Source organism: Dama dama, chromosome 16, assembly GCF_033118175.1.
Source record: "Dama dama isolate Ldn47 chromosome 16, ASM3311817v1, whole genome shotgun sequence".
Taxonomy (NCBI): domain Eukaryota; kingdom Metazoa; phylum Chordata; class Mammalia; order Artiodactyla; family Cervidae; genus Dama; species Dama dama.
In genome coordinates, this window is record NC_083696.1 from 28694389 (window position 1) to 28721885 (window position 27497).

A 27497-nucleotide genomic window follows, 5' to 3' on the forward strand; every position below is an offset into this window, starting at 1 on the left:
TTCTAACTGTTGCTTCCTGACCTGCATACAGGTTTCTCAAGAGGCAGGTCAGGTGGTCTGATATTCCCATCTCTTTCAGAATTTTCCACAGTTTATTGTGATCCACACAGGCAAAGGCTTTGGCATAGTCAATAAAGCAGAAATAGCTGTTTTTCTGGAACTCTCTTGTTTTTTCAATGATGCAGCAGATGTTGGCAATTTGATCTCTGGTTTCTGCCTTTTCTAAAACCAGCTTGAACATCTGGAAGTTCACGTTCACGTATTGCTGAAGCCTGGCTTGGAGAACTTTAAGCATCACTTTACCAGCGTGTGAGATGAGTGCAATTGTGTGGTAGTTTGAGCATTCTTTGGCATTTCCTTTCTCTGGTATTGGAATGAAAACTAACCTTTTCCAGTTGTGGCCACTGCTAAATTTTCAAAATATTGCCTGCATACTGAGTGCAGCACTCTCACAGCATCATCTTTCAGGATTTGAAATAGCTCAACTGGAATTCCATCACCTCCACTAGTTTTGTTTGCAGTGATGCTTCCTAAGGCCTACTTGACTTCACACTCCAGGATATCTGGCTCTAGGTGAGTGATCACACCATCGTGATTATCTGGGTCATGAAGATCTTTTTTGTATAGTTCTTCTGTGTATTCTTGCCACTTCTTCTTAATAAGAGACTACTATGAATCATTTTATACCAACAAACTGGACAACTAGAAGAAATTTATCATATATCATTCTTAGAAACATACAACCTACTAAGATTGAATCACAAAGAAATAGAAAACGTGAACACAACAGCTCCAAGTAAGGAAATTGAATCAGTAACCAAAAACCTCCAAATTAAATGAGGAACAGACAGATTCACTGGTAAAATCTACCAAACATTCAGCGAAGAAATAACACCAATCCTTCTCAAACTCTTCAAAGAAATGCAAGAGCTGGAGATGCTTTCAAACTTATCTTATGAGGTCTGATACCAAGATCAGATCGGGATACCACAAGAAAGGAAAATTATAGGCTATAGCCCTGATGAACTTAAATACAAAAATCCTCAGTGAAATATTAGCAAACTGAATCCAACAGTACATCAAAATGACCTTACACTTTGGACAAGTGAGATTTATTCCAGGGAAGCAAGGATGATTCAACATATGCAAATCAATCACATGATACACCACAGTGACAAAATGAAGAATAAAAATCATACAGTCATCTCAATGGAGCAGAAAAAGCATTTGAGGAAATTCAATATCCATTTATGAGAAAAACTCAACAAATTTGGTATAGAGGGAACAAACATCAACGTATTAAAGGCTATATATAACCAGCACACAGGTAAGATCATACTCAATGGTGAGAATTGAAAACTTTGCATGTAAGACAAGGAAAAAAACAGAGATGTCCACTTCTACAGCTTTTATTCCCATAGTACTGAAAGTCCTAATAAGAGGGGTAAAAATCCAAACTAGAAAGGAAGTAAATTGTCGCTATTTGCCAATGACATAGAAACACATAGAAAACCCTAAACACTCCACCAGAAAACTGAAAAACCTGATAGAAAAACTGAGCAAAGTTACAGGATATTCAATACAAAAATCTGTTTTATTTTTATATACTAACAACAAACTATTAGAAAGAGCAATTAAGCAAACAATCCCATTTATAATTGTATCAAAAAGAATAAAACAACTAGGAATAAATTTAAACAAAGAAATAAAAGACTTGTACACTGAAAACTATGAGATATTGATTAAAAAAATTTTAATGTCATAAATAAATGGAAAGAAAATCCATGCTCATGGACAAATAAATATTGTTAAGAAATTAATAAATGGTGCTGAAAAAACTGGATACCACATTGTATAACTGGGCTACTATCTTACACCACACACAAAAATGAACTTGAAATGAATTAAAGATTTGAAACTAAGACCTGAAACCATAGAACTTCTGAGGAAAACAAAGGCTGTAAGCTCTTTAACATCTTGACATGATTTTTTTGAATTAACACCAAAAGCAAAAACAAAAAAGCAGGACTACATCAAACTAAAAAGCTTCTGCCCAGCAAAGGAAATCAACAAAATGAATATGAAACCTACTGAACGGAAGAAAATATTTGCAGATCATGTATAGAACAAGGGGTTAAGATCCAAAGTAAATGAAGACTGTAACAGCAGAAAATCAAACAAGTAGCATCATTTACAAGACAATAAACTAAAGAAATAGTGTATAGTAAGTAAAATACTGGAAAAATTTCTTGTCTAATAACCAATGAAACTGCAGCTGATTCTGGTATTATAATTGCTAGAAAAATCATCCTTCTCTGCCTTAATCTGATTATGAATTTTATATAGAATGACTAAAGTTTTACCATACAAGATTGTAGTATTTTTAAAGTTTTGCCAAACAAGATAGTAGTATTTGATTCATCTTCATAAAGACTGAATTTCAATCTTAACAGCCTAAATCTAAATAATCATTCCAAGAATTAGTATTTGAAATGCAAAGTTTGTATCTTTTCCTCTAGGAACTTATTCTTAGCACAAAACCTCAATTTCACACATTCTTAGATGATTTATTCACCCCTGAAAATGTTAAAAATATATATAAGATGTATCATTGTAACACACATACATAACTCAAACTCATCACTCCTTAACTGATAACATTTAAATTCATTAAAAGGGTATTTTTAAGTGGTTCTAACATTAATTTTTCAGGATTCCACTGCAATTTTGGCATGAGCATATTAATAAATACAAGGAAATTTATTTCTCTTCCAGCTATTTCACAGACTATCTTTTAAAAATGCACAAAGTTTTAAATCAATCAAAACAAATTTATCTTTCATAAATTTCATCACACAAAATTATAATTTTTGTTCACATAGGCTTCTGAGGGATACTGTAGAATATCACTGGTAATCTCATCAAAACCCTTCCTTATAGAATTCCAGTTCTAATGACTAACTAAATTCATTTATTGATGTCATTAAAACAAAAGAATATAAAAATATATATCTAATAGTGGTAAAATGCTTGGAAGGGCACTACCAAATACCCTTCATAACATTTTTGAAGACATATTTGAGGACCTGAGGAATTCATCCTTTACCTACATAAGAGAAAACTCCTCCCTACCCCCCAAAAAAACCCCACAAACTGAATTTTCCTAGAAGTAACCTAAATACAACAACCAACAAACAACAAAATAAAATAATAATATAAGCTCAACAGAGAACAGGCAGTTGGAAGGACTGGGTCATGGAAAGTAATGGCATGTTAAATGTAAATAGATTAAATTACCCAACTGAAAGACAGTGTGGTTGTTTAGACTTTAAAAAAAAAAAAAAAAAGACCCAAATATATACTTCCTACAAGAGATCCACTTCAGCTTTAAAGACACAAATAGACTGAAGATGAGTGAATGGAAAATGATATTCCATGCAAATGGAAACCAAAAAAAGGCAGGCTTTTATGTCATTCAAAATAGGCTTTAACCCAAGTACTGTAAGAAGAATGCTTGAATTGACAGAGTCAATTTAAGAGGGTGTAACAAGTATATTTCTACACCCAATATCAGAATATCTTAAATATATAAAGCAAATTATTTACAGACCCGAAGAGACAAAAAGCTCAGCAATAAGCAACTTCAACACTTCACCTTCAACTTTGGATCACTCAGAGAGGAAATCAATAAAAAAACACTGAACTTAAACTATGCTTGGATCAGACTGACCTAGTGACACACACAAGATGCATCTGACAATAGCAGAATACATATTTGTCTCAATCACATATGGAACATTCTCCAGGATAGACAAAATGTTAAAATACAAGACAAATCTTAATAATCCTATCAAGAGGACTAAAATCATATCAAACATCTTATCTGACCTCAATGGTATAAAATCAATCAAAGGGGAAAACTAAAAAATTCACAAATAAGTGAAGACTAAATAAAATGCTCCTCAACAACCAGTGGGTTGAAGAAGAAATAAAAAATGAATTTAAAAATACCTAAGACAAATGAAAACTGAAATAGAACATACCAAAACATATGGGACACAGCCAAAGGAGTTATGAGAGGGAAGTATACAATGATAAGTGCCTACATTAAAAAAAAAAAAGATATCATATAAACAACTAAAATTTACGCCTCAAGAATTTAGAAAAAGAACAAATTAAGCTCAAAGTTAGTAAAGTGGAAGAAATAACAAAAAATCAGAAGGTATAAATGAAATAGAGAGTAGACAACAGAAAAGAATAAAACTAAGGGCTGTTGCTTTTTTAAAGATGCACAAAATTGACACCTTTAATTAGACTAAGAAAAAGAAGATTCAAATAAATATAATTAGAATGAAGAACACATTACAAATAATAACCCAGAAATAGAAAGAATAATAAAAATTACTCTGCATAATTCAGTTCAGTTCAGTTGCTCAGTCACGTCCAACTCTTTGTGACCCCATGAATTGCAGCACGCCAGACTTCCCTGTCCATCACTAACTCCCAGGGTTTACTCAAACTCATGTGATGCCATCCAGCCATCTCATCCTCTGTCGTCCCCTTCTCCTCCCGTCCCCAATCCCTCCCAGCATCAGGGTCTTTTCCAACGAGTCAACTCTTCACATGAGGTGGCCAAAGTATTGGAGTTTCAGTTTCAACATCAGTCCTTCCAATGAACACCCAGGACTGATCTCCTTTAGGATGGACTGGTTGGATCTCCTTGCAGTCCAAGAGACTCTGAAAAGTCTTTTCCAACACCACAGTTCAAAAGCATCAATTCTTTGGTACTCAGCTTTCATTATAGTCCAACTCTCCCATCCATATATGACCACTGGAAAAACTACAGCCTTGACTAGACAGACCTTTGCTGGCAAAGTAATGTCTCTGCTTTTTAATATGCTATCTAGGTTGGTCATAACTTTCCTTCCAAGGAGTAAGCGTCTTTTAATTTCATGGCTGCAATCACCATCTGCAGTGATTTTGGAGCCCAAAAAAATAAACTCTGCATAATTATATACCAACAAATCAGATAAGCCAGAATAAATGGTAGGTAGAAATAAACTCCTATAAACATACAACCTACCAAGACTGAATCATAAAGAAACAGAAAATCTGAACTAGTACAAAGATTCAATCAGTAACCAATACCTCCAAACAAACAAAAATCTAGGACCAAACACCTTCACTGGTAAATTCTACCAAATAAAACCAGTTCTTTGCAAATTCTTCCAACAACAATAAAAAAAGGAGATGATGCTTCCAAACTCATTCACAAAGCTAGCATTATCCTGATACCAAAACCAGATAAGGATATCACAAGAAAGGAAAACAGGCTAATATGACCAATGAACATAAATGCAAAAAATCATCAATGAAATATTAGCAAACTAAATTCAACAATACATTAAAAGGATCATACACCATCAAGTGAGATTTATTCCAGGGATATAAGGATGGTTCAACATACTCAAATCAATCTGAAAACAAAGTGAAAAACAGTACTTGAACTCTTGAAAACTTAAAACACATTAAGAATTATAATGTTTCAATAGGGTCAAATTAAATTTAACACTAAGAATGTGTATATGCTACTGAAAATAATAGGAAATTTAAAGTAACAATAATTATTACTAATAATACCTTAGGCCAATGCGTCTCAAAATTTTACACTAAAATGTCCCAAATTATAGACAAAAGTAAACTTGACCTTCTCAGAAATTCTATGTATGAGAATTATATAAAATATACTGTTTTTAAAACTTGTAGAAAGTAGTCTATTACCATAATATGATAAGGATTTCATGAAATCACTTCAACTTCATTTTTATCCAGTTTCCTGGATGCTGAGGACAAAAGTCAGACACACACCTCTGTGTCTGTGTGCGTGTGTGCGCGCGCACGCGCACTCGCAAACTCAGTTGCAGTTATGTTCAACTTCTTGCAACTCTGTGGACTATAGCCCACTGAACTCCTCTGTCCACAGAATTTTCCAGGCAAGAATACTGGAGCAGGTTGCCATTTCCTACTCCAGGGGATCTTCCTGACCCAAGGATTGAACTATCTCCCGTCTCCTGCATTGGCAGGTGGATTCTTTACCACTGAGCCACCCAGGAAGCCGCACACATACCTACAGTTCACCTTTTTTGTGGATTTCTTTTTTTTAAAGAAATCTCTCGGAGAGGAGGAGCCAAGATGGCGGAGGAATAGGACGGGGAGACCACTTTCTCTCCTACAAATTCATCCAAAGAATAATTGATCGCAAAGCAAACTTCACAAAACAACTTCTGATCGCTAGCAGAGGACATCAAACACCCAGAAAAGCAGCCCATTGTCTTCAAAAGGAGGTAGGACAAAATATAAAAGATAAAAAGAGAGACAATAGAGTTAGGGACGGAGATCTGTCCCGGAAAGGGAGTCTTAATAGAGGAAGTTTCCAAACACCAGGAAACCCTCTCACTGGCGGGTCTGGGGGAAGTTTTTGAATCTCGGAGGGCAACCTGACTTGGGGGGAAGAATAAATGAAACCCAAAGATTACATGCCTAAAAGCAACTCCCAGCAGAAAAGTACCCTAGACGCCCGCATCCGCCACCAGCAAGTGGGGGCGGAACAGAGAGGAGCGGGTGGCATTGCTTAGGGTAAAGACCGGGCCTGAGTGCCCTGAGGACAATCGGAGGGAGCTTTAGTGAGTTACCAACTTAAACTGTGGGAGAGCAAGAGAGAAAGAGAGAGAGATAATTAACCTGCCCGAACACAGTGCCCGCCGTTCGCAGAACAAAGGGTCTGAGCAAGTTCAGAGAAGAGCTCGCAGGCTGCGGACCAACCCAGCCCTGCTGGAGGCAGGAGGCAGGGGGGAGGGGAAAGGGGCAGGCTCGGCCCCAAGGACCGCATCCCCTACCGCACTGCAAACAGGCCTCCAGTTTCTAGCCAAAGACTTCCTGAGATTCTGGATGGTCGACGTCTACCGGGAGGCGAGACACGGCGCAGGCACCCGACCAGCGCAGGCGGGGACTGGGGCTGGGAACGCGGAGGTCAGGAGGCGCGCCACACCCGGGGAGAGTGCGCCAGTCAAGCTCCTGGCTGCCTGAGCCGCTCGGACGGGGAAGGCACAGAGAGCAGGCGCAGCTTTTTGTTCTGTGCTTTTGTGGAACACCCGAGGGCTGGAACCGCGCGCAGCGCAGGGCACGCTCCATATAGAACAGCGGGAGCCTGAGCAGCGTAGACGGGGAAAGCAGCGCCAGCCCCTCCCCACAGCGCGAGGGAACTAGCAACCTGAATAAGAGACCACCTCCGCCCGCCTGTGTCAGGGCAGAAATCAGGCACTGAAGAGACCAGCAAACAGAAGCCGAATAAACAAAGGGAACCGCTTCAGAAGGGACCGATGCAACAGATTAAAATCCCTGTAGATAACACCGACTACACCGGAAGGGGCCTGTAGATATCAAGAAGGGTAAGCTGGAATGGGGAGCTATCTGAAACTGAACCGAACCCACACTGACCGCAACAGCTCCAGATAAATTCCTAGATATATTTTTACTTTCTTCTTTTCTTTTAAAATTTCCTATTACTCCCCCATTACTCCTTAGCTTTCATTTTCATAGATTTTTACAATTTTTTTAATTAGGAAAAATTTTTTTTCTTTTTTTTTTTCTTTTTCTCTTTTTTCTATTTTTCTTTTTCTCTTATTTCCTTTTAAAGTCCTCTATTACTCCTCTACTACTCCTTAATTTTCATTTTCATTACACTATAACCTTGCAAAAAAAAAAAAAAAAAGAGAAGCCCTATTTTTAAACTGAACTGCATATATATTTCTAAAATTTTTTTGTGTGTTTTGGTTTTTAACATTGTATTTTTAAGAGTCTAACCTCTACTCTAGATTTTTAATCTTTGTTTTTCAGTATATGATATAAATTGTGGATATTTAAGAATCCAATATTCAGTTCCCATTTTTATTCAGGAGTGTGTTGATTATTCTCTCCCAATCTTGACTCTCCGTTTTCTACCTCAGAACACCTCTATTTCCTCCTTTCCCCTTCTCTTCCCAATCCAATTCTGTGAATCTTTGTAGGTGACTGGGCTATGGAGAACACTCTGGGAACAGACAACTGCATAGATCTGTCTCTCTCCTAAGTCCCCCTTTTTCTCCTCCTGCTCAACTCTATCTCCCTCCTCCCTCTCCTCTTCTTCATGTAACTCTGTGAACCTCTCTGGGTGTCCCTCATGGGGGAGAATCTTTTCACCATTAACCTAGAAGTCTTATTATCAGTGCTGTATAGTTGGAGAAGTCTTGAGACTACTGGAAGAATAAAACTGAAATCCAGAGGCAGGAGACTTAAGCCCAAAACCTGAGAACACCAGAAAACTCCTGACTACATGGAACTTTAAGTAATAAGAGACCGTCCAAAAGCCTCCATACCTACACTAAAACCAACCACCACCCAAGAGCCAATAAGTTTTAGAGCAAGACATACCACGCAAATTCTCCAGCAACGCAGGAACATAGCCCTGAACGTCAACATACAGGCTGCCCAAGGTCACACCTAACACATAGACCCATCTCAAAACTCATTACTGGGCACTCCACTGCACTCCAGAGAGAAGAAATCTAGTTCCACGCACCAGAACACCGACGCAAGCTTCCCTAAACAGGAAACCTTGACAAACCAATCGTCCAACCCAACCCACTGGGTAAAACCTCCACAATAAAAAGGAACCACAGACCTCCAGAATACAGAAAGCCCACTCCAGACACAGCAATCTAAACAAGATGAAAAGGCAGAGAAATACCCAACAGGTAAAGGAACATGAAAAATGCCCACCAAGTCAAACAAAAGAGGAGGAGATAGGGAATCTACCTGAAAAAGAATTTAGAATAATGATAATAAAAATGATCCAAAATCTTGAAAACAAAATGGAGTTACAGATAAATAGCCTGGAGACAAAGATTGGAAAGATGCAAGAAATGTTTAATAAAGACCTAGAAGAAATAACAAAGAGTCAATTAAAAATGAATAATGCAATGAATGAGATCAAAAACACTCTGGAGGGAAACAAGAGTAGAAGAACGGAGGCAGAAGATAGGATAAGTGAGGTAGAAGATAAAATGGTGGAAATAAATGAAGCAGAGAGGAAAAAAGAAAAAAGAATCAAAAGAAATGAGGACAACCTCAGGGAACTCTGGGACAATGTGAAACGCCCCAACATTCAAATCATAGGAGTCCCAGAAGAAGAAGACAAAAAGAAAGGCCAGGAGAAAATACTCAAGGAGATAATAGCTGAAAACTTCCCTAAAATGGGGAAGGAAATAGCCACCCAAGTCCAAGAAACCCAGAGAGTCCCAAACAGGATAAACCCAAGGTGAAACACCCCAAGACACATATTAATCAAATTAACAAAGATCAAACACAAAGAACAAATATTAAAAGCAGCAAGGGAGAAACAACAAATAACACACAAAGGGATTCCCATAAGGATAACAGCTGATCTATCAATAGAAACCCTCCAGGCCAGAAGGGAATGGCAGGACATACTGAAAGTAATGAAAGAGAATAACCTACAACCTAGATTACTGTACCCAGCAAGGATCTCATTCAGATATGAAGGAGAATTCAAAAGCTTTACAGACAAGCAAAAGCTGAGAGAATTCAGCACCACCAATCCAGCTCTTCAACAAATGCTAAAGGATCTTCTCTAGACAGGAAATGCAGAAAGGCTGTATAAACGTGAACCCAAAACAACAAAGTAAATGGCAACGGGACCACGCCTATCAATAATTACCTTAAATGTAAATGGGTTGAATGACCCAACCAAAAGACAAAGATTGGCTGAATGGATACAAAAACAAGACCCCTATATATGCTGTCTACAAGAGACCCACCTCAAAACAAGAGACATACAGACTAAAAGTGAAGGGCTGGAAAAAAATATTTCACGCAAACAGAGAACAAAAGAAAGTAGGAGTCACAATACTCTTTATCAGATAAAATAGACTTTCATAAAGGATGTGAAAAGAGACAAAGAAGGACACTACATAATGATCAAAGGATCAATCCAAGAAGAGGATATAACAATTATAAATATATATGCACCCAACATAGGAGCACCGCAATATGTACGGCAAACGCTAACGAGTATGAAAAAGGAAATTAATAGTAACACAATAATAGTGGGAGACTTTAATACCCCACTCACACCTATGGATAGATCAACTAAACAGAAAATTAACAAGGAAACACAAACCTTAAATGACACAATGGACCATCTACACCTAATTGATATCTACAGGACATTTCACCCCAAAACAATCAACTTCACATTTTTCTCAAGCGCACATGGAACCTCCAGAATAGATCACATCCTGGGCCATAAATCTAGTCTTGGAAAATTAAAAAAAATTGAAATCGTTCCAGTCATCTTTTCTGACCACAGTGCAGTAAGATTAGATCTCAATTACAGGGAAAAAATTGTTAAAAATTCAAACATATGGAGGCTAAATAACATGCTTCTGAATAACCAACAAATCATAGAAGAAATCAAAATATGCATAGAAACGAATGAAAATGAAAACACAACAACCCAAAACCTATGGGACACTGTAAAAGCAGTGCTAACCAGAAGGTTCATAGCATTACAGGCTTACCTCAAGAAACAAGAAAAAAGTCAAATAAATAACCTAACTCTACACCTAAAGCAATTAGAGAAGGAAGAAATGAAGAACAGTAGAAGGAGAGAAATCTTAAAAATTAGGGCAGAAATAAATGCAATAGAAACTAAAGAGACCATAGCAAAAATCAACAAAGCTAAAAGCTGGTTTTTTGAAAAAATAAACAAAATTGACAAACCATTAGCAAGACTCATTAAGAAACAAAGATAGAAGAATCAAATTAACAAAATTAGAAATGAAAATGGAGAGATCACAACAGACAACACTGAAATACAAAGGATCATAAGAGACTACTACCAGCAGCTCTATGCCAATAAAATGGACAACTTGGAAGAAATGAACAAATTCTTAGAAAAGTATAACTTTCCAAAACTGAACCAGGAAGAAATAGAAGATCCTAACAGACCCATCACAAGCAAGGAAATCGAAACTGTAATCAGAAATCTTCCAGCAAAAAAGCCCAGGACCAGATGGCTTCACAGCTGAATTCTACCAAAAATTTAGAGAAGAGCTAACACCTATCTTACTCAAACTCTTCCAGAAAATTGCAGAAGAAGGTAAACTTCCAAACTCATTCTATGAGGCCACCATCACCCTAATTCCAAAACCAACAAAGATGCCACAAAAAAAGAAAACTACAGGCCAATATCACTGATGAACATAGATGCAAAAATCCTTAACAAAATTCTAGCAAACAGAATCCAACAACATATTAAAAAAATCATACACCATGACCAAGTGGGCTTTATCCCAGGAATGCAAGGATTCTTTAATATCCGCAAATCAATCAATGTAATACACCACATTAACAAATTGAAAGATAAAAGCCAAATGATTATCTCAATAGATGCAGAGAAAGCCTTTGACAAAATTCAACACCCATTTATGATTAAAACTCTCCAGAAAGCAGGAATAGAAGGAACATACCTCAACATAATAAAAGCTATATATGACAAACCCACAGCAAGCATCACCCTCAATGGTGAAAAATTGAAAGCATTTCCCCTAAAATCAGGAACAAGACAAGGGTGCCCACTCTCACCACTACTATTCAACATAGTGTTGGAAGTTTTGGCCACAGCAATCAGAGCAGAAAAAGAAGTAAAAGGAATCCAGATAGGAAAAGAAGAAGTGAAACTCTCGCTGTTTGCAGATGACATGATCCTCTACATAGAAAACCCTAAAGACTCTACCAGAAAATTACTAGAGCTAATCAAAGAATATAGTAAAGTTGCAGGATATAAAATTAACACACAGAAATCCCTTGCATTCCTATACACTAACAATGAGAAAACAGAAAGAGAAATTAAGGCAACAATACCATCCACCACTGCAACAAAAGGAATAAAATACTTAGGAGTATATCGACCTAAAGAAACAAAAGACCTATACATAGAAAACTATGGAACACTGATGAAAGAAATCAAAGAGGACACAAACAGATGGAGAAACATACCGTGTTCATGGACTGGAAGAATCAATATTGTCAAAATGGCTATACTACCCAAAGCAATCTATAGATTCAATGCCATCCCTATCAAGCTACCAACGATATTCTTCACAGAACTAGAACAAATAATTTCACAATTTGTATGAAAATACAAAAAACCTCAAATAGCCAAAGCAATCTTGAGAAAGAAGAATGGAACTGGAGGAATCAACCTGCCTGACTTCAGACTCTACTACAAAGCCACAGTCATCAAGACAGTATGGTACTGGCACAAAGACAGAAATATAAATCAATGGAACAGAATAGAAAGCCCAGAGATTAAATCCATGAACCTATGGACACCTTATCTTCGACAAAGGAGGCAAGGATATACAATGGAAAAAAGACAACCTCTTTAACAAGCGGTGCTGGGAAAACTGGTCAACCACTTGTAAAAGAATGAAACTAGAACACTTTCTAACATCATACACAAAAATAAACTCAAAATGGATTAAAGATCTAAATGTAAGACCAGAAACTATAAAACTCCTAGAGGAGAACATAGGCAAAACACTCTCTGACATGAATCACAGCAGGATCCTCTATGACCCACCTCCCAGAATATTGGAAATAAAAGCAAAACTAAACAAATGGGACCTAATGAAACTTAAAAGCTTTTGCACTACAAAGGAAACTATAAGTAAGGTGAAAAGACAGTCCTCAGATTGGGAGGAAATAATAGCAAATGAAGAAACAGACAAAGGATTAATCTCAAAAATATACAAGCAACTCCTGCAGCTCAATTCCAGAAAAATAAATGACCCAATCAAAAAATGGGCCAAAGAAATAAACAGACATTTCTCCAAAGAAGACATACAGATGGCTAACAAACATGAAAAGATGCTCAACATCACTCATTATCAGAGAAATGCAAATCAAAACCACAATGAGGTACCATTACATGCCAGTCAGGATGGCTGCTATCCAAAAGTCTACAAGCAATAAATGCTGGAGAGGGTGTGGAGAAAAGGGAACCCTCTTACACTGTTGGTGGGAATGCAAACTAGTACAGCCACTATGGAGAACAGTGTGGAGATTTCTTAAAAAACTGGAAATAGAACTGCCATATGACCCAGCAATCCCACTCCTGGGCATACACACTGAGGAAACCAGATCTGAAAGAGACACATGCACCCCAATGTTCATCGCAGCACTGTTTATAATAGCCAGGACATGGAAGCAACCTAGATGCCCATCAGCAGATGAATGGATAAGGAAGCGGTGGTACATATACACCATGGAATATTACTCAGCCATTAAAAAGAATTCATTTGAATCAGTTCTAATGAGATGGATGAAACTGGAGCCCCTTATACAGAGTGAAGTAAGCCAGAAAGATAAAGAACATTACAGTATACTAACACATATATATGGAATTTAGAAAGATGGTAATGATAACCCTATATGCAAAACAGAAAAAGAGACACAGATGTACAGAACAGACTTTTGGACTCTGTGGGAGAAGGTGAGGGTGGGATGTTTAGAGAGAACAACATGAACATTATCTATAGTGAAACAGATCACCAGCCCAGGTGGGATGCATGAGACAAGTGCTCGGGCCTGGTGCACTGGGAAGACCCAGAGGAATCGGGTGGAGAGGGAGGTGGGAGGGGGGATCGGGATGGGGAATACATGTAACTCCATGGCTGATTCATGTCAATGTATGACAAAACCCACTGCAATGTTGTGAAATGGTTGGCCTCCAACTAATAAAAATAAATGAAAAAAAAAAAAATTCCTGCTAGAGAATTGCAAAAAAAAAAAAAACCACCTCTCATTTTTTATAAGAATTATGCATAAGATATTCATAAATGTATATTTACAAAGGAGAAAGCTTAAGAATGGTTATGAATAGCATTAACAGTCACATGGTCACGGACGGACAAGCCCAGATCTCAGCTTTTCTGACTCCAACTTCAATGGTCCTTGTTCAGGGAGTATTTGTTTCATATTTTCAGGAGGTGGTTATTTTGCTAAGCAACTTCATCAGGACATACCTTTGTTAGAAATATCTACAACTGTCTGTTTTTCATTCTCAAATAAATAAAAAACAATACAATGGACTTCAATTAACTTTACATACACATTCATGGAAATTTAACAAATGAATCAAATTAACTGAAAATTTTGACAAGCAAAAGATTGAAAGCCTCCCCAAAATTCAAATAAATTATATTTTACTATTTTGAGAGTAAATCAAATCTAATTTAAGGATGAAACAGATAATCCTTCAGAAATTAGGTTTATAAAACAAACATTTAGTGTCTATAAATTCTTGTTTTAAATTTATACTATAATGTGTAATGTTTCAAAGTTTCCATACACCTTTGCAATACCAGCTTCATGAAGTTTACATTTCTAGATATCTTACCTTTTTTGCTGTAGAAGGTGGATCCTTTTTCATATTTCTCAGTAAAAACTCTGGCATGTTATTTTCAATATCTTCATGAGTTCCCTTTTTACCCAAAACTGCAGCTAAAAATGAAATAACCTAGGGAGGAAAAAATCCAACAGTTTTAATCACTGTGTATTGTGATGAACAAAATTTTATGACTTACATGAATAGCTACTCAATTAGTGAGAATATGAGTGTGTACAAATAGATTTGCTTGGAAGAAAAATAATATGAACCACTAGTATCGGTTTTCTTTATTTGCATTAACAAACAAATATATGATATAAAAGTTACCACTGAATGCAGAAAACAAAAATCCTCAAATTGCCATCTCTTCCATGATAATTTTTTAAATAGATATATTTTATTGAAGTACAGTTGACTTAGAATGTTGTGCACTCTACGAATTCTTTCTCAGTCTCATTAGCTGAGATATTATTTTATTATGTATTTCTATTCATGGAATCTATCTCTTCATTATTGGCTATTACAATAAACTATGTACATTCCTTTTTCCTGGTAGAAAATAAACTCCTTAAGGGAATAATATATGGGTTAATAAGTTTGGGTTAATAAGTTTGTCTATTTTTTTGTATCCAATAAATATAGGTAACTCAAGGATGCATATTACAATATCTAAGGTAATCACTAGAGAAAAATACAACAGTGTATAACTACTTATTGTGGGAAGAATAATAGAATAATATGAACGATCTATACAAACACAGGAGGAAAATGAATAGATGACAGGCAATAAATAAAAAGCATATAGTAAAAAAAAAAAAAAAAGCATATAGTAAAACAGTAGGTTTAAATCTAAATATATTTAGATGGATATGTGTATATGTATAATTGAACCACTTTTCTGTACACCTGAAACACACTGTAAATCAACTGTACTCCAATATCAAATAAAAATCTTAAATTAAATCAATCTAAATATAGTAGAAAGTGAATTACATGGAAGTAGACTAAATAGTTTAATTAAAAGACAAAAGATTTTCAAAAACATAAAACATGTGTGCTTTACACACAAAAAACCTAAGACATAGAGAAAATTGTAAGTGATAAAATGAAAAAAGACCATGCAAACAAAAACCAAAGAAAGTTAATATACTTATATTAATATCAGATAAGACTGAGGCAAAAAGCATTACTAAATTACAGAGGGACATGATATTGACAAAAATTATTTCATTTGCAAGTTATAAGAAGTGTAAATTATTAAAGAAAAAAATCTACTGAAACAAAATAAGTAAACAAATTCATAAGCACAGTGGTAGATTCTGAAATAACTTAATAAGAGAAAATAATCAGTAAAGATATAGAATGTATTAGTAAAATGATAAACAAACTTGACCTAATATACATTTGACAGATGATGGTAAAATATAGCAAAGCATACTTTATACTTAAAGTACATATAAAATAGTTACCAAAATTGACATGGAAAGTCATAGAACAAATCTTAATCCGTCCAATAGACAAAAATCATACAGAATATATTCTTTGGTCACAGTATAAGAAATTAAAAAATATAAACAGAAAATCCCCAAATATTTGGAAAGTAAGGAATTTTAAACCAGAATTCACAATGGAGATTAGAAAATATTTAAGATGAATAACAGTGTGTAATAATCACATATTAAACTTATGAAATACACTTAAATCCATGCCTTATGAACTTAAATGCATATGGATACACATTAGGACATAAGAGGAGCTGTTAATAAAATACCTAACCATAGATCTGAAAATTGTATAAAAATAACAGAATTTATTTTAATTAAAATTTTATTTAAATTTTAAGAAAACTTAAATACACAAAGATAGAATTATAAAACATGAAAAAGCATAAAACAAAAAGGACTGACAAAGTCAAATGATCATATTATGAAAAGATTTTTTAAAGTGATAACTCCCTAGAAAATTGATAAAAGGAAAAAGAGAAACTAAGAGAACAGACACACACACAAAAATATGTATAGTACACAACAAACAATGTTATGTCAATACCTGTGAAATTTTAGGTGAAATGGAAAACCAGAACTTACCAACAATGAAACAAGAAACAGAAATTTTACATACTCAAATGACTATTAAAGAAATCTAAATACATAATTACAAACCTTCCACAGAGAAAACTAAGGATCACATAACCAGGGATAAAGTCTACCAATGCTTCAGAGAGATATAATGACAATCTTAAACAAACTCCTCCATATTTTAGAGAAAGGGAAAAATGTTCTCAACTCATTTTATGAATACAACATAATCTTGATAAATTCTAGCAAAAATACTGTTTCATAAATTTACAGGCCAATTTCTCACACTCACATAGGAGCAAACCTCTTAAATATTAGTAAATGGAACACAGAAATGTCAAAAAGAAATATATGCCAAAACCATCTTGGGTTGATTCTGAATATGTAATGCTGGTTTAACCTTCAAAATTTAGATATTACATAGGTATTAAGTAGTATCTTAGGTATTACACTTAGCTTTCCTCTTAGTTTCCTTAAAATAAAAATAAATAAAAATAGGACAACCTATTTCATTACAAGATACTTATATTTTACATGAAGCCATACATTATTAGCTTTAAGCACATTATGAAACATCAGAACTGTGTATCTTTATTACCAGAGCAAACATCAAAAAATAATGCAAAGAAGTACAGTTAACAATCAGTAGGAGAATTAAAATGGAATTTTAAAAAATACCCTGTCAACCCAAAATAAGGCAGGAAAGAAGAACAATTAAAAGAGAAAGCAGTCTGTTCAAACAGAAAACAAATAACAAAACAATATACCCAAATTGAAACATAACAGAAATTATACCAAATGTAAATGAACTAAATGGTCCAATTAAATATCAGAGATTGCCAGAATAGATAAAAGATTTATCTATGAGACATATTTTAAATATAAAGACACAGATAGCTTGAAATAAAGGCTTAGGAAAAGACAAACCATTCAAACATTAAGCATAAGAATACTGAAGTACTTATCAAAGTATCAGATAAAGTAGTTTTCGAATAGTATTACCAGAAATATAAAAACATTTAATGATGATAAGTAGGTCAGGAAGACAAAGTGATCATAATGATTATGACCTAATAACAGAACTTCAAAATACATAAAGACAAAATTGACAAAATTAAATGAGGAAAGAGACAAACCCACAATCACAGCAGGAGATTTGAACCTCCCACCCTCATCCATTAAGGCTTCTCTGGTGGCTCAGCTGTAAAGAATCCATCTGCAATGCAGGAGCCACACGAAACATGGGTTCAGGTTTCATCCCTGGGCTGGGAAGATCTCCTGGAGGAGGGCACGGCAACCCACTCCAGTATTCTTGCCTGAATAATCCCGTGGACAGAGGAGCCTGGCAGGCTACAGGCCATACATTCATGAAAAGTCAGATACAACTGAAGTGACTGAGCATGCACGCATTCACCTATTAATATTAAAAACATAGAAAATCTGAATATTATCATTTATTTTGATCTGCTAATTGGTATTTATATACAATAGTACATCCAACTGCAGAGACGACTGCAAAATAATTGCAGAAATCAATGAAGTACCAAACAACAGAGAAAATTAACAAAGTTAAAAGTTGACTCTTTGAAAAGATCAACAAAATCAATATGCCTCAAGTTATGCTAAGTAAGAATAAAATAGAATACAAAAGGTCCTCATTAAGATGCAGAGAGATATCACTCATGTCCCACAAGTACTAAAAGAATAAAAAAGGAATATGGAGAAGTATTTTATGCCAATCAATTTGATAACATGGGTAAATTCTTTGAAAAATACAATTTACCAAAACTGACACAGCAAGAAACAGAAAATCTGAATGGTCACATATCTATTAAAGAAACTGAACTCAGAGCTTCCCTAGTGGTTCAGTGGTTAAGAATCCATCTTGCGATGCAGGGGAAGTTGGTTCGATCCCTAGTCTGGGAAGATCCCACATGCTATGGGGCAACTAAGCCTGTGCATCACAACTACTTAGCCTGTGATCCACCACTCCTGAGCCCATGTGCTGTAAATACTGAAGCCTATACACCCTAGAAACTGTGCTCGACAACAAGAGAAGCCACTGCAACAAGAAGGCCATGCACTGAAACTAGAAAATAGCCCCCACTCTCTGCAACTAGAGAAAGTCTAAGGAAGCAATGAAGACCGAGAGCAGACATAAATAAATAAATAAAATGCTTTAAAGTAACTCAATTCAGTATCCAAAAAAAAATCTTAAAGAAAACTCCAGGTCTAAGATTTCACTAGTAAATTTCATAAAATATTTAAGTATAAAATAACTTAAATACACAATGTTTTTAGAAAAGAGAGGGGAAACACTTCCTACTTTGTTTTGAATCCTGTGCAATCCAGATACCAAAACCAGACAAACACATTGCAAGAAAAGAAAAGTATAGACCAATATCCATTATAAACATAAATGCAAAAATTATTCAAATATTAAGCAACTGAATCCAGCAATTTAAAAAAAAAATCTCATGATCAAACTGGGTTTATCACAGGAATATGAAATTGGTTTAACATTTTAAAACCAACTAACATAAATCATATTAGTTCATATAATAATTTATTAACTTAATAAATGGGGAAAAATATGGTTATCTCAACAGATATCAAAAAAAATTTGATAAAATTCACTACACATTGTTTTTAAAAATCTCAGAAATAAGGACTAGACAGAAACTTCCTAAATCTAATAAAAGATACTAAGAAAATCCTACAGCTAATATACTTACTGCTAAAATATTAAATGCTTCCTCCCTAAAAGTAGGAATGAGATAAAGATGTTACTCCCACTGTGTTGTGTGTGTGGGGTGGGGGGGGAGGTGCGTGCACGCGCACGCTCCTTCACTTTAGTCAGGTCCCACTCTTTGCAACCCTATGGACTATAACCCACCAGGGTCCTCAGTCCATGAGATTCTTCAGGCAAGAATACTTTAGGAGAGGATTGCTATGCCCTCCTCCAGGAGATCTTCCTGACCCAGGGGCTGAACCCCTGTCTCCTGCATCTCCTGCACTGCAGGCAGATTCTTTACCACTGAGCCATCCCAGGAGCTCCACCACTGCTGTCCAAAATGTACTGAGATCACACTTAGATAGTGAAATAAGGCAAAAGAAAGAAAGAAAAGGGCATAAAAGTAGAAGAACCAAACCTCTATTTGTGGATGCCATAATTGTTTACACAGAAAAATCCTAAAACATCTACAAAATAACTACTAGAACTAATAAGTGAAGAATTTAGCAACATACAGAACATACAAAAATAAATTTGATTTTACATACTACCAATCAAAAAATCTGAAGTTAAATGGAAAAAAATTCACTTACAATAGCATCAAAAATATAAGACTACATTTAACAAAATACGTGTAAGGCTCACACACAAAACTATGAAACAATGCTGAGAGAAATTAAAGACCTAAATAAGGGAGCTATCACTTTATGATCATTCCCCCCAAACTCTTGTACAAATCAGGGTAACTGAACCCCACAATCCTAACCAAATCCAGACAGATCTGTTCATGGAACTTGACAAGCTGATCAAAACTTTACATGGAAATGCAAAGGGATAAAAATAGGAGATAGCAAGAAAGTGCTTAACACAAAACTGAATATAAGTACAGCAAAATTGAACAATGATACAGAAGAAAAAGACTAGAAACAAGACTCATACATATACGGACAGCCAATTCAACTAAAAAATGGGCAAAGGACTTGTATCTTAGTCACTCTGGAGTGCTATAACAAATTATCAGAGATTGGATAGCTTCAACAACAAACTTTCAATTCTGGAGGCTACGAATTTCAAAATCAAGGTGCTGGCAGACCTGATGTCTGGTGAGAGCCCACTTCCTGTTTTGCAGATGGCAGTCATCTTATATTCTCAGAAGACAGAAAGCAGAGTGAGTGGACAAACTCCCTAGTATCTCTTCTTACAAAGCCACTAACCCCATCATGAGAGTTTCAGAGTCATGACCTAACTACCTTCCAAAGGCCCCATCTCCAAATACCATCAGGTTGGGAATTAGAGTTTCAACACATGAATTTTGGGGAGACAGAAACATTCAATCTATGGCAACATGAATACACAATTCTCAAAGAATATATACAAAAGTCAAAAAAAGTACATACAAAGTTGTTCAACATCATTGATCATTTCAGAAATGCAAATCAAAACCCCAGTGAGGTACCACTTCATATGCAACAGGATGGCTATGATGAAGAAAACAGAAAATAACAACGTTGACAAGGACTGGAGAAAAATAAACCTCATACATTGCTACTAGAAATGTAATATGGTGCAGTCATTATAGTAAATCGTTAAAACAGTTCCACAAAAAATAAAACATAGAATTACCATTGATCCAGTAATTCCACTCCTGGGGGTGGGTGTGTGTGTGTGTGTGTGTGTGTGTGTGTGTGTGTGTATAAATGATGTGTGTGTGTGTGTATAAATGATGTGTGTGTGTGTGTGTATAAATGAAATGGAAGTATATGTCCACACGTGTGTGTGTGTGTGTGTGTGTGTGTGTATAAATGATGTGTGTGTGTGTATAAATGATGTGTGTGTGTGTGTATAAATGAAATGGAAGTATATGTCCACACAGAAACTTATACACAAGTGCATATAATAGCATCATAATAGTCAAAAGGTGGAAACAACCCAACCATCAAAGGATAAATGGATAAACAGAATTACTGTTATTTACATGCAACTGAATGTTATTCAGCCATAAAAAGGAGGAAGTACTGCTATAACTTGGATGAGCTTGGAGAACATTACAAGTGAATGCACCAAATACAAAAGGTCACCACTACATGATTTCCTTTATATGAAATATTCATAAAAGGCAAATCCATGAATGCAGAAGATCAGTTAGTGGTTGCCAAGGGATGGTGGGAAGGGGAAAATAAAAGTGATTACTTAATATGTATGGGGTATTGTTCTGTGAAGATGAAAACGTTGTGAAACCAGAGATGGGGGTTGCACAGCACTGTGAATGCACTAAATGCCACTTAACTGCATAATTTACAATAGTTTGTTATGTGACTTTCACGTCAAAATATTATAATTACATTTTTAGAGTATGCATTTATGTATGTATGGTATAATCACTATTATTTCAGTTCTTGTAAAAAAAAAAAAAGAGGAAAAAATATGTAAAATATCAAGCTAGTACAGAAGAATGACTCAATAAACAAGAACTATTTTTTGTCAGAATCATTCCACTGAGGTAAGGATCCTTTATACCTTGTATACAGTCTTGCATCTTACAATAAACTAAGTGTATTTTCAACAAAATATGTCATCTAAAACATTATAAAATAATGATGGGTCGTCCCTGATGGCTCAGTGGTAAAGAATCCACCTGAAATACAGGAGACACAGGAGTTATGGGTTCAATTCCTAGGTTGGGACGATTCCCTGGAGGAGGAAATGGCAACTCACTCCAGTATTCTTGCCTGGAAAATCCCAAGGACAGAGGAGTCTGGCTGGCTAAAGTTCATAGGGGTCACAAACAGTCAGACATGACTGAGCATGCACACACACACACACACACAAACACACACACACATAAATGGTCAAAACCTATGCTGAGTTCTAAAATATTTTTTAAAAATCTGCATTCTGAACCCAAATTATATAAGGCAGTGTATTGCAGGAGTTATAACAAAGACTTTGAAGTCTGACCAACCAGTGTTATACTACCTACGTGACCCTGGGCAATTTCTCTGATGTCTCCGTAAGTTTCTACTTTTTCATCAATAAAATGAGTGAATAATGCCTAATTAACATGTATGCTTAATGGAAAATGTCTATCATAGAACAAGGCACTTCGGTTGTGTGTGTGCGTGCATGCTAAGTCACTTCAGACCTGTATGACTTTTCACAACTCTATGGACTGTAGCCCACCAGGCTCTTCTGTCCAGGATTCTCCAGGCAAGAATAACACTGGAGTGGGTTGTCAGGCCCTCCTTCAGGTGATCCTCTCAACCCAGGGATCGGACTCAAGTCTCCTGGATTTCCTGCACCGGTGGGTAGGTTCTCCACCACCATCGCCACCTGGGAAGCCCAGCACATAGGTTAGGGGATCATTAAATACAAGATAAAATCACAGAAATATGCAACTACTCAATTCAACTTAAAATTAATTAATGCACTCAATAAAATATATATCGTCATCCCAGGTAGTATGCTGGCTACTGCAAAAGTTTAGATAAAAGGCTTATTTCTATCCTCTAACAGTTCAAAATCCATCTGAGTTGGCATGGAGGAGTGACGGGGGGCGGGTAGAGGAGAAGACCTGAAGCATGGTTGAGGAAAAAAAACAAAAAATACAGATACTGAAGAATTCAGCAAGAGACTGAAGGAAGAAAAATGACTGATGTGATAGGAATAACTGAGATTAAAGAAGGCATAAAGGATGTTTCACAAATGACTGGACATTTTAAGCCCTGGACAATTTTTTTTAATTGAAGTATAGTTGATTTACAATATTTTTGGTTTCAGGTGTTCAGCACAGTGATTTAGTTATTTTTCTCAGATTATATTCCCTTATAATTTATTATAAGATTTCAAATATAATTCCCTGTTGTTGTTCAGTCACTCAGTCATGTCCAACCCTTGCGACCCCATGGACTGCAATATATCAGATTTCCTGATCTTCACTATCTTCTGGCGTTTGCTCAAATCCATGTCCATTGAGTCAGTGACACTAACTAACCATCTAATCCTCTACCGCCCTTATCTCCTTTGGCCCTCAATCTGTCCCAGCATCAGGGTATTTTCCAGTGAGTCAGCTCCTTGCATCAGATGGCCAAAGTACTGGAGCTTCAGCATCTCCTTCCAATGAACACTCAGGGTTTACTTCCTTTAGGATTGACTGGTTGGATCTCCTTGCTGTCCAAGTGACTCTCAAGAGTCTCTTCCAGCACCATGATTCAAAGGCATCAGTTCTCTGGTGCTCAGTCTTCTTCATGATCCAACTCTCACATCCATACATGACTACTGGAAAAACCATAGCTTTGCCTATAGTCACCTTTGCCAGCCAACTGACGTTCCTGCTTAGCTATCCAGGTTTGTCACAGCTTTCCTTCCAAGAAGCAAGCATCTTTCAATTTTATGACTGCAGTCACTATCAGCGGTGATTCCCTGTTCAGTACAGTTCAGTTCAATCACTCAGTCGTGTCCGACTCTTTGCGACCCCATGGATTGCAGCATACCAGGCTTACCTGGCCATCACCAACTCCCGGAGTTTACTCAAACTCATGTCCAATAAGTCCGTGATGCTATCCAACCATCTCATCCTCTGTTGTCCCCTTCTCCTCCTGCCTTCAATCTTTCCCAGCATCAGGGTCTTTTCAAATGAATCAGTTCTTCACATCCGCTGGCCAAAGTATTGAACTTTCAGCTTTAGCATCAGTCCTTCCAAAGAAAATTCAGGACTGATTTCCTTTAGGATGGACTGGTTGGATCTCCTTGTAGTCCAAGGGACTCTCAAGAGTCTTCTTCAACCTCACAGTTCAAAAGCATCAATTCTTCGGCGCTCAACTCTCTTTATAGACCAACTCTCACATCCATACATGACTACTGGAAAAACCATAGTTTTGACTAGGTGGACCTTTGTTGGCAAAGTAATGTCTCTGCTTTTTAATATGCTGTCTAGATTGGTTCTAACTTTCCTTCCAAGGAGGAAGCGTCTTTTAATTTCACGGCTGCAATCACCATCTGCAGTAACTATGGAGCTCCAAAAAATAAAGTCTGTCACTGTTTCCACTGTTGCCCCATCTATTTGCCATGAAGTGATGGTAGCAAATGCCATGATTTTAGGTTTCTGAATGCTGAGTTTTAAGCCAACTTTTTTTAACTTAAAAACTGAAGGAACTTTTGGACAACCTATCATAATAGAAACACACTCTGAGATATGGAAAACAAACTTACAGTAACCAAAGGGGAATGAGAACAAGGAGGGACAAATTAGAAATATGGGATTAACAGATACAAACTACTGCATATAAAATGGGTTTCTCAGGTGGCACTGGTGGTAAAGAACCTGCCTGTCAATGTAGGAGACATAAGAGGTGGGAGTTCGATCCCTGGATCTGGAAGATCCTCTGGAGGAGGGCATGGCAACCCATTCGATTATTCTTGCCTAGAGAATCCCATGGACAGAGGAGCCTGGCAATCTTGATTCCAGCTTGTGCTTCATCCAGTCCAACATTTCTCATGATGTACTCTGCATGTAAGTTAAATAAGCAGGGTGACACCAAACAGCCTTGACGTATTCCTTTTCCGATTTGGACCAGTCTGTTGTTCCATGTCCAGTTCTAACTGTGGCTTCTTGACTTGCATACAGATTTCTCAGGAGACAGGTCAGGTGGTCTGCTATTCCCATCTCTTAAAGAATTTCCCATAGTTTGTTGTGATTTACACAGTCAAAGGCATTGGCATAGTCAATAAAGCAGAGACAGATGTTTTTCTGGAATCTCTTGCTTTTTCAATGATCCAATGGATGTTGGCAATTTGATCTTTGGTCCCTCTGCCTTTTCCAAATCCATCTTGAACATCTGGAAGTTCACAGTTCACATGCTCTTGAAGCTTGGCTTGGAGAATTTTGAGCATTACTTTCCTAGTGTGTGAGATGAGTGCAATTGTGCAGTAGTCTGAGCATTCTTTGGCACTGCCTTTCTTTGGGACTGGAATGAAAACTGACCTTTTCCAGTCCTGTGGCCACTGCTGAGTTTTCCAAATTTGCTGGCATATTGAGTGTAGCACTTTCAAAGCACCATCTTTTAGGATTTGAAATAGCTCAACTGGAATTCCATCACCTCCACTAGCTTTGTTCATAGTGATGTTTCCTAAGGCCCACTGGACTTCACGTTCCAGGATGTCTGGCTCTAGGTGAGTGATCACACCATCATGATTACTTGGGACATGAAGATCTTTCGTATAGTTCTTCTGTGTATTCTTGCCACCTCTTCTTAATATCTTCTGCTTCTGTGAGGTCCATACCACTTCTGCCCTTTATTGTGCCCATCTTTGCATGAAAAGTTCCCTTGGTATCTCCAATTTTCTTGAAGAGATCTCTAGTCTTTCCCATTCTATTGTTTTCTTCTATTTCTTTGCACTAATCGCTGAGGAAGGCTTTATCTCTCCGGGCTATTCTTTGGAACTCTGCAATCCAATGAGTGTATCTTTCCTTTTCTCCTTTGCCTTTCATTTCTCTTCTTTTCACAGCTATTTGTAAGGCCTCCTCAGACAGCCATTTTGCCTTTTTGCATTTCTTTTTCTTGGAGGTGGTCTTAATCTCTGCCTCCAGTACAATGTCACGAATCTCCATCCATAGTTCTCTAGGCACTCTGTCTATCAGATCTAATCCCTTGAATCTATTTATCACTTCCACTGTATAATCGTAAACGATTTGATTTAGGTTATATCTGAATGGTCTAGTGGTTTTCCCTACGTTCTTCAATTTAAGTCTGAATTTGGCAATAAGGCATTCATGATCTGAGCCACAGTCAGCTCCCGGTCTTGTTTTTGCTGACTGTATAGAGCTTCTCCATCTTTGGCTGCAAAGAATATAATCAATCTGATTTCGGTATTGACCATCTGGTGATATCCATGTGTAGAGTCTCTTCTTGTGTCATTGGAAGAGGGTGTTTGCTATGACCAGTGCGTTCTCTTGGCAAAACTCTGTTAGCCTTTGCCCTGCTTCATTCTGTACTCCAAGGCTGAATTTGCCTGTTACTCCAGGTATTTCTTGACTTCTCTGTGCTAAACAGTAAATCCTTGTTGCTTTATTTACGCATGTATATGTGCGTGCATGCCAAGTCACTTCAGTCATGTCTGACTCTTTGTAACCCTGCGGACTGTAGTCTGCCAGGCTCCTCTGTCCATGAGATTCTCTAGGCAAGAATGCTCGAATGGGTTGCCATGCCGTCCTCCAGAGGATGTTCCCGACCCAGGGATCCAACCCCATCTCTTACGTCTCCTACGTTGTCAGGCAGGTTCTTTACCACCGATCCCACCTGAGAAGCCCATTTTATATGCAGTAGTTTGTATCTGTTAATCCCATATTGCTAATTTGTCCCTCCTTGTTCTCATTTCCCTTTGGTTACTATAAGTTTGTTTTCCATGTCTCAGAGTGTGTTTCTGTTATATATATATATTACGTTGTCCAAAAGTTCCTTCAGTTTTTAAGTAAAAATAAAAGACATATTTTTTCATTTTCACCAAGAACTTTGTTGAAAAATGAATTCACCATTTTGTTCCACTACTTTCTGCCATTTTTCAGGCAACTTCTTAATTCATCTTCCCAAAATTTTTTACCTTTTGAAGCAAAGAACTATTACAACTGTCTTTTATAGTCTTACAGAGAACTGAATTTTTTTTTTTTTTCCGATTAAGAAAATTTTGTAAAGTCTAAAATAAATGGAAATCTGAAGGTGCAATATCTGGTGAAGACAGCAGATGAATCAGAACTTCTCAGCCAAGCTGTTAACAGTTTTTTCCTGGTCATTTCCAAGACACAACAATATTGAAATTAAGTCTGGTAATACCTTATAATTATCTCTAAGGGTTCAAGTGACAGGAAGAGTCACTCATCTCTCACTTTAAATCAAAATCCAAAAATGATTAAGCTCAGTGAGGAATGCATGTCAAAAGCCAAGAGAGGCCAACAACAAGAAACCCACCAAAGAGCAAAGTTGTGAATGCAAAGGAAAAGTTCTTGAAGGAAATGAAAAGTGCTACTCCAGTGAACATATGGATGACAAGAAAATGAAATAGCCTTACAGCTGATATTCAGAAGAAAGTTTGAGTGACCTGAATGGAAGATCAAATAAGCCACAATACTCCCTTAAAGCCAAAGCCTAATCTAGAGCAAGGCTCTCTTCAATTTTATGAA

At 36.6% G+C, this 27497-nt stretch overlaps 1 protein-coding gene across 2 annotated transcripts in view; it reads right to left on the reverse strand.

Annotated features, from left to right (window-relative positions):
- Positions 1–27497, reverse strand: part of ERCC6L2 (ERCC excision repair 6 like 2) — a 163857-nt gene that overhangs the window by 124753 nt on the left and 11607 nt on the right. For both annotated transcript variants that reach the window (XM_061163672.1, XM_061163673.1), the window contains exon 3: positions 14522–14641. In XM_061163672.1, coding sequence (XP_061019655.1) covers positions 14522–14641 — 120 coding nt within the window. The remainder of the gene's footprint in view (positions 1–14521; positions 14642–27497) is intronic.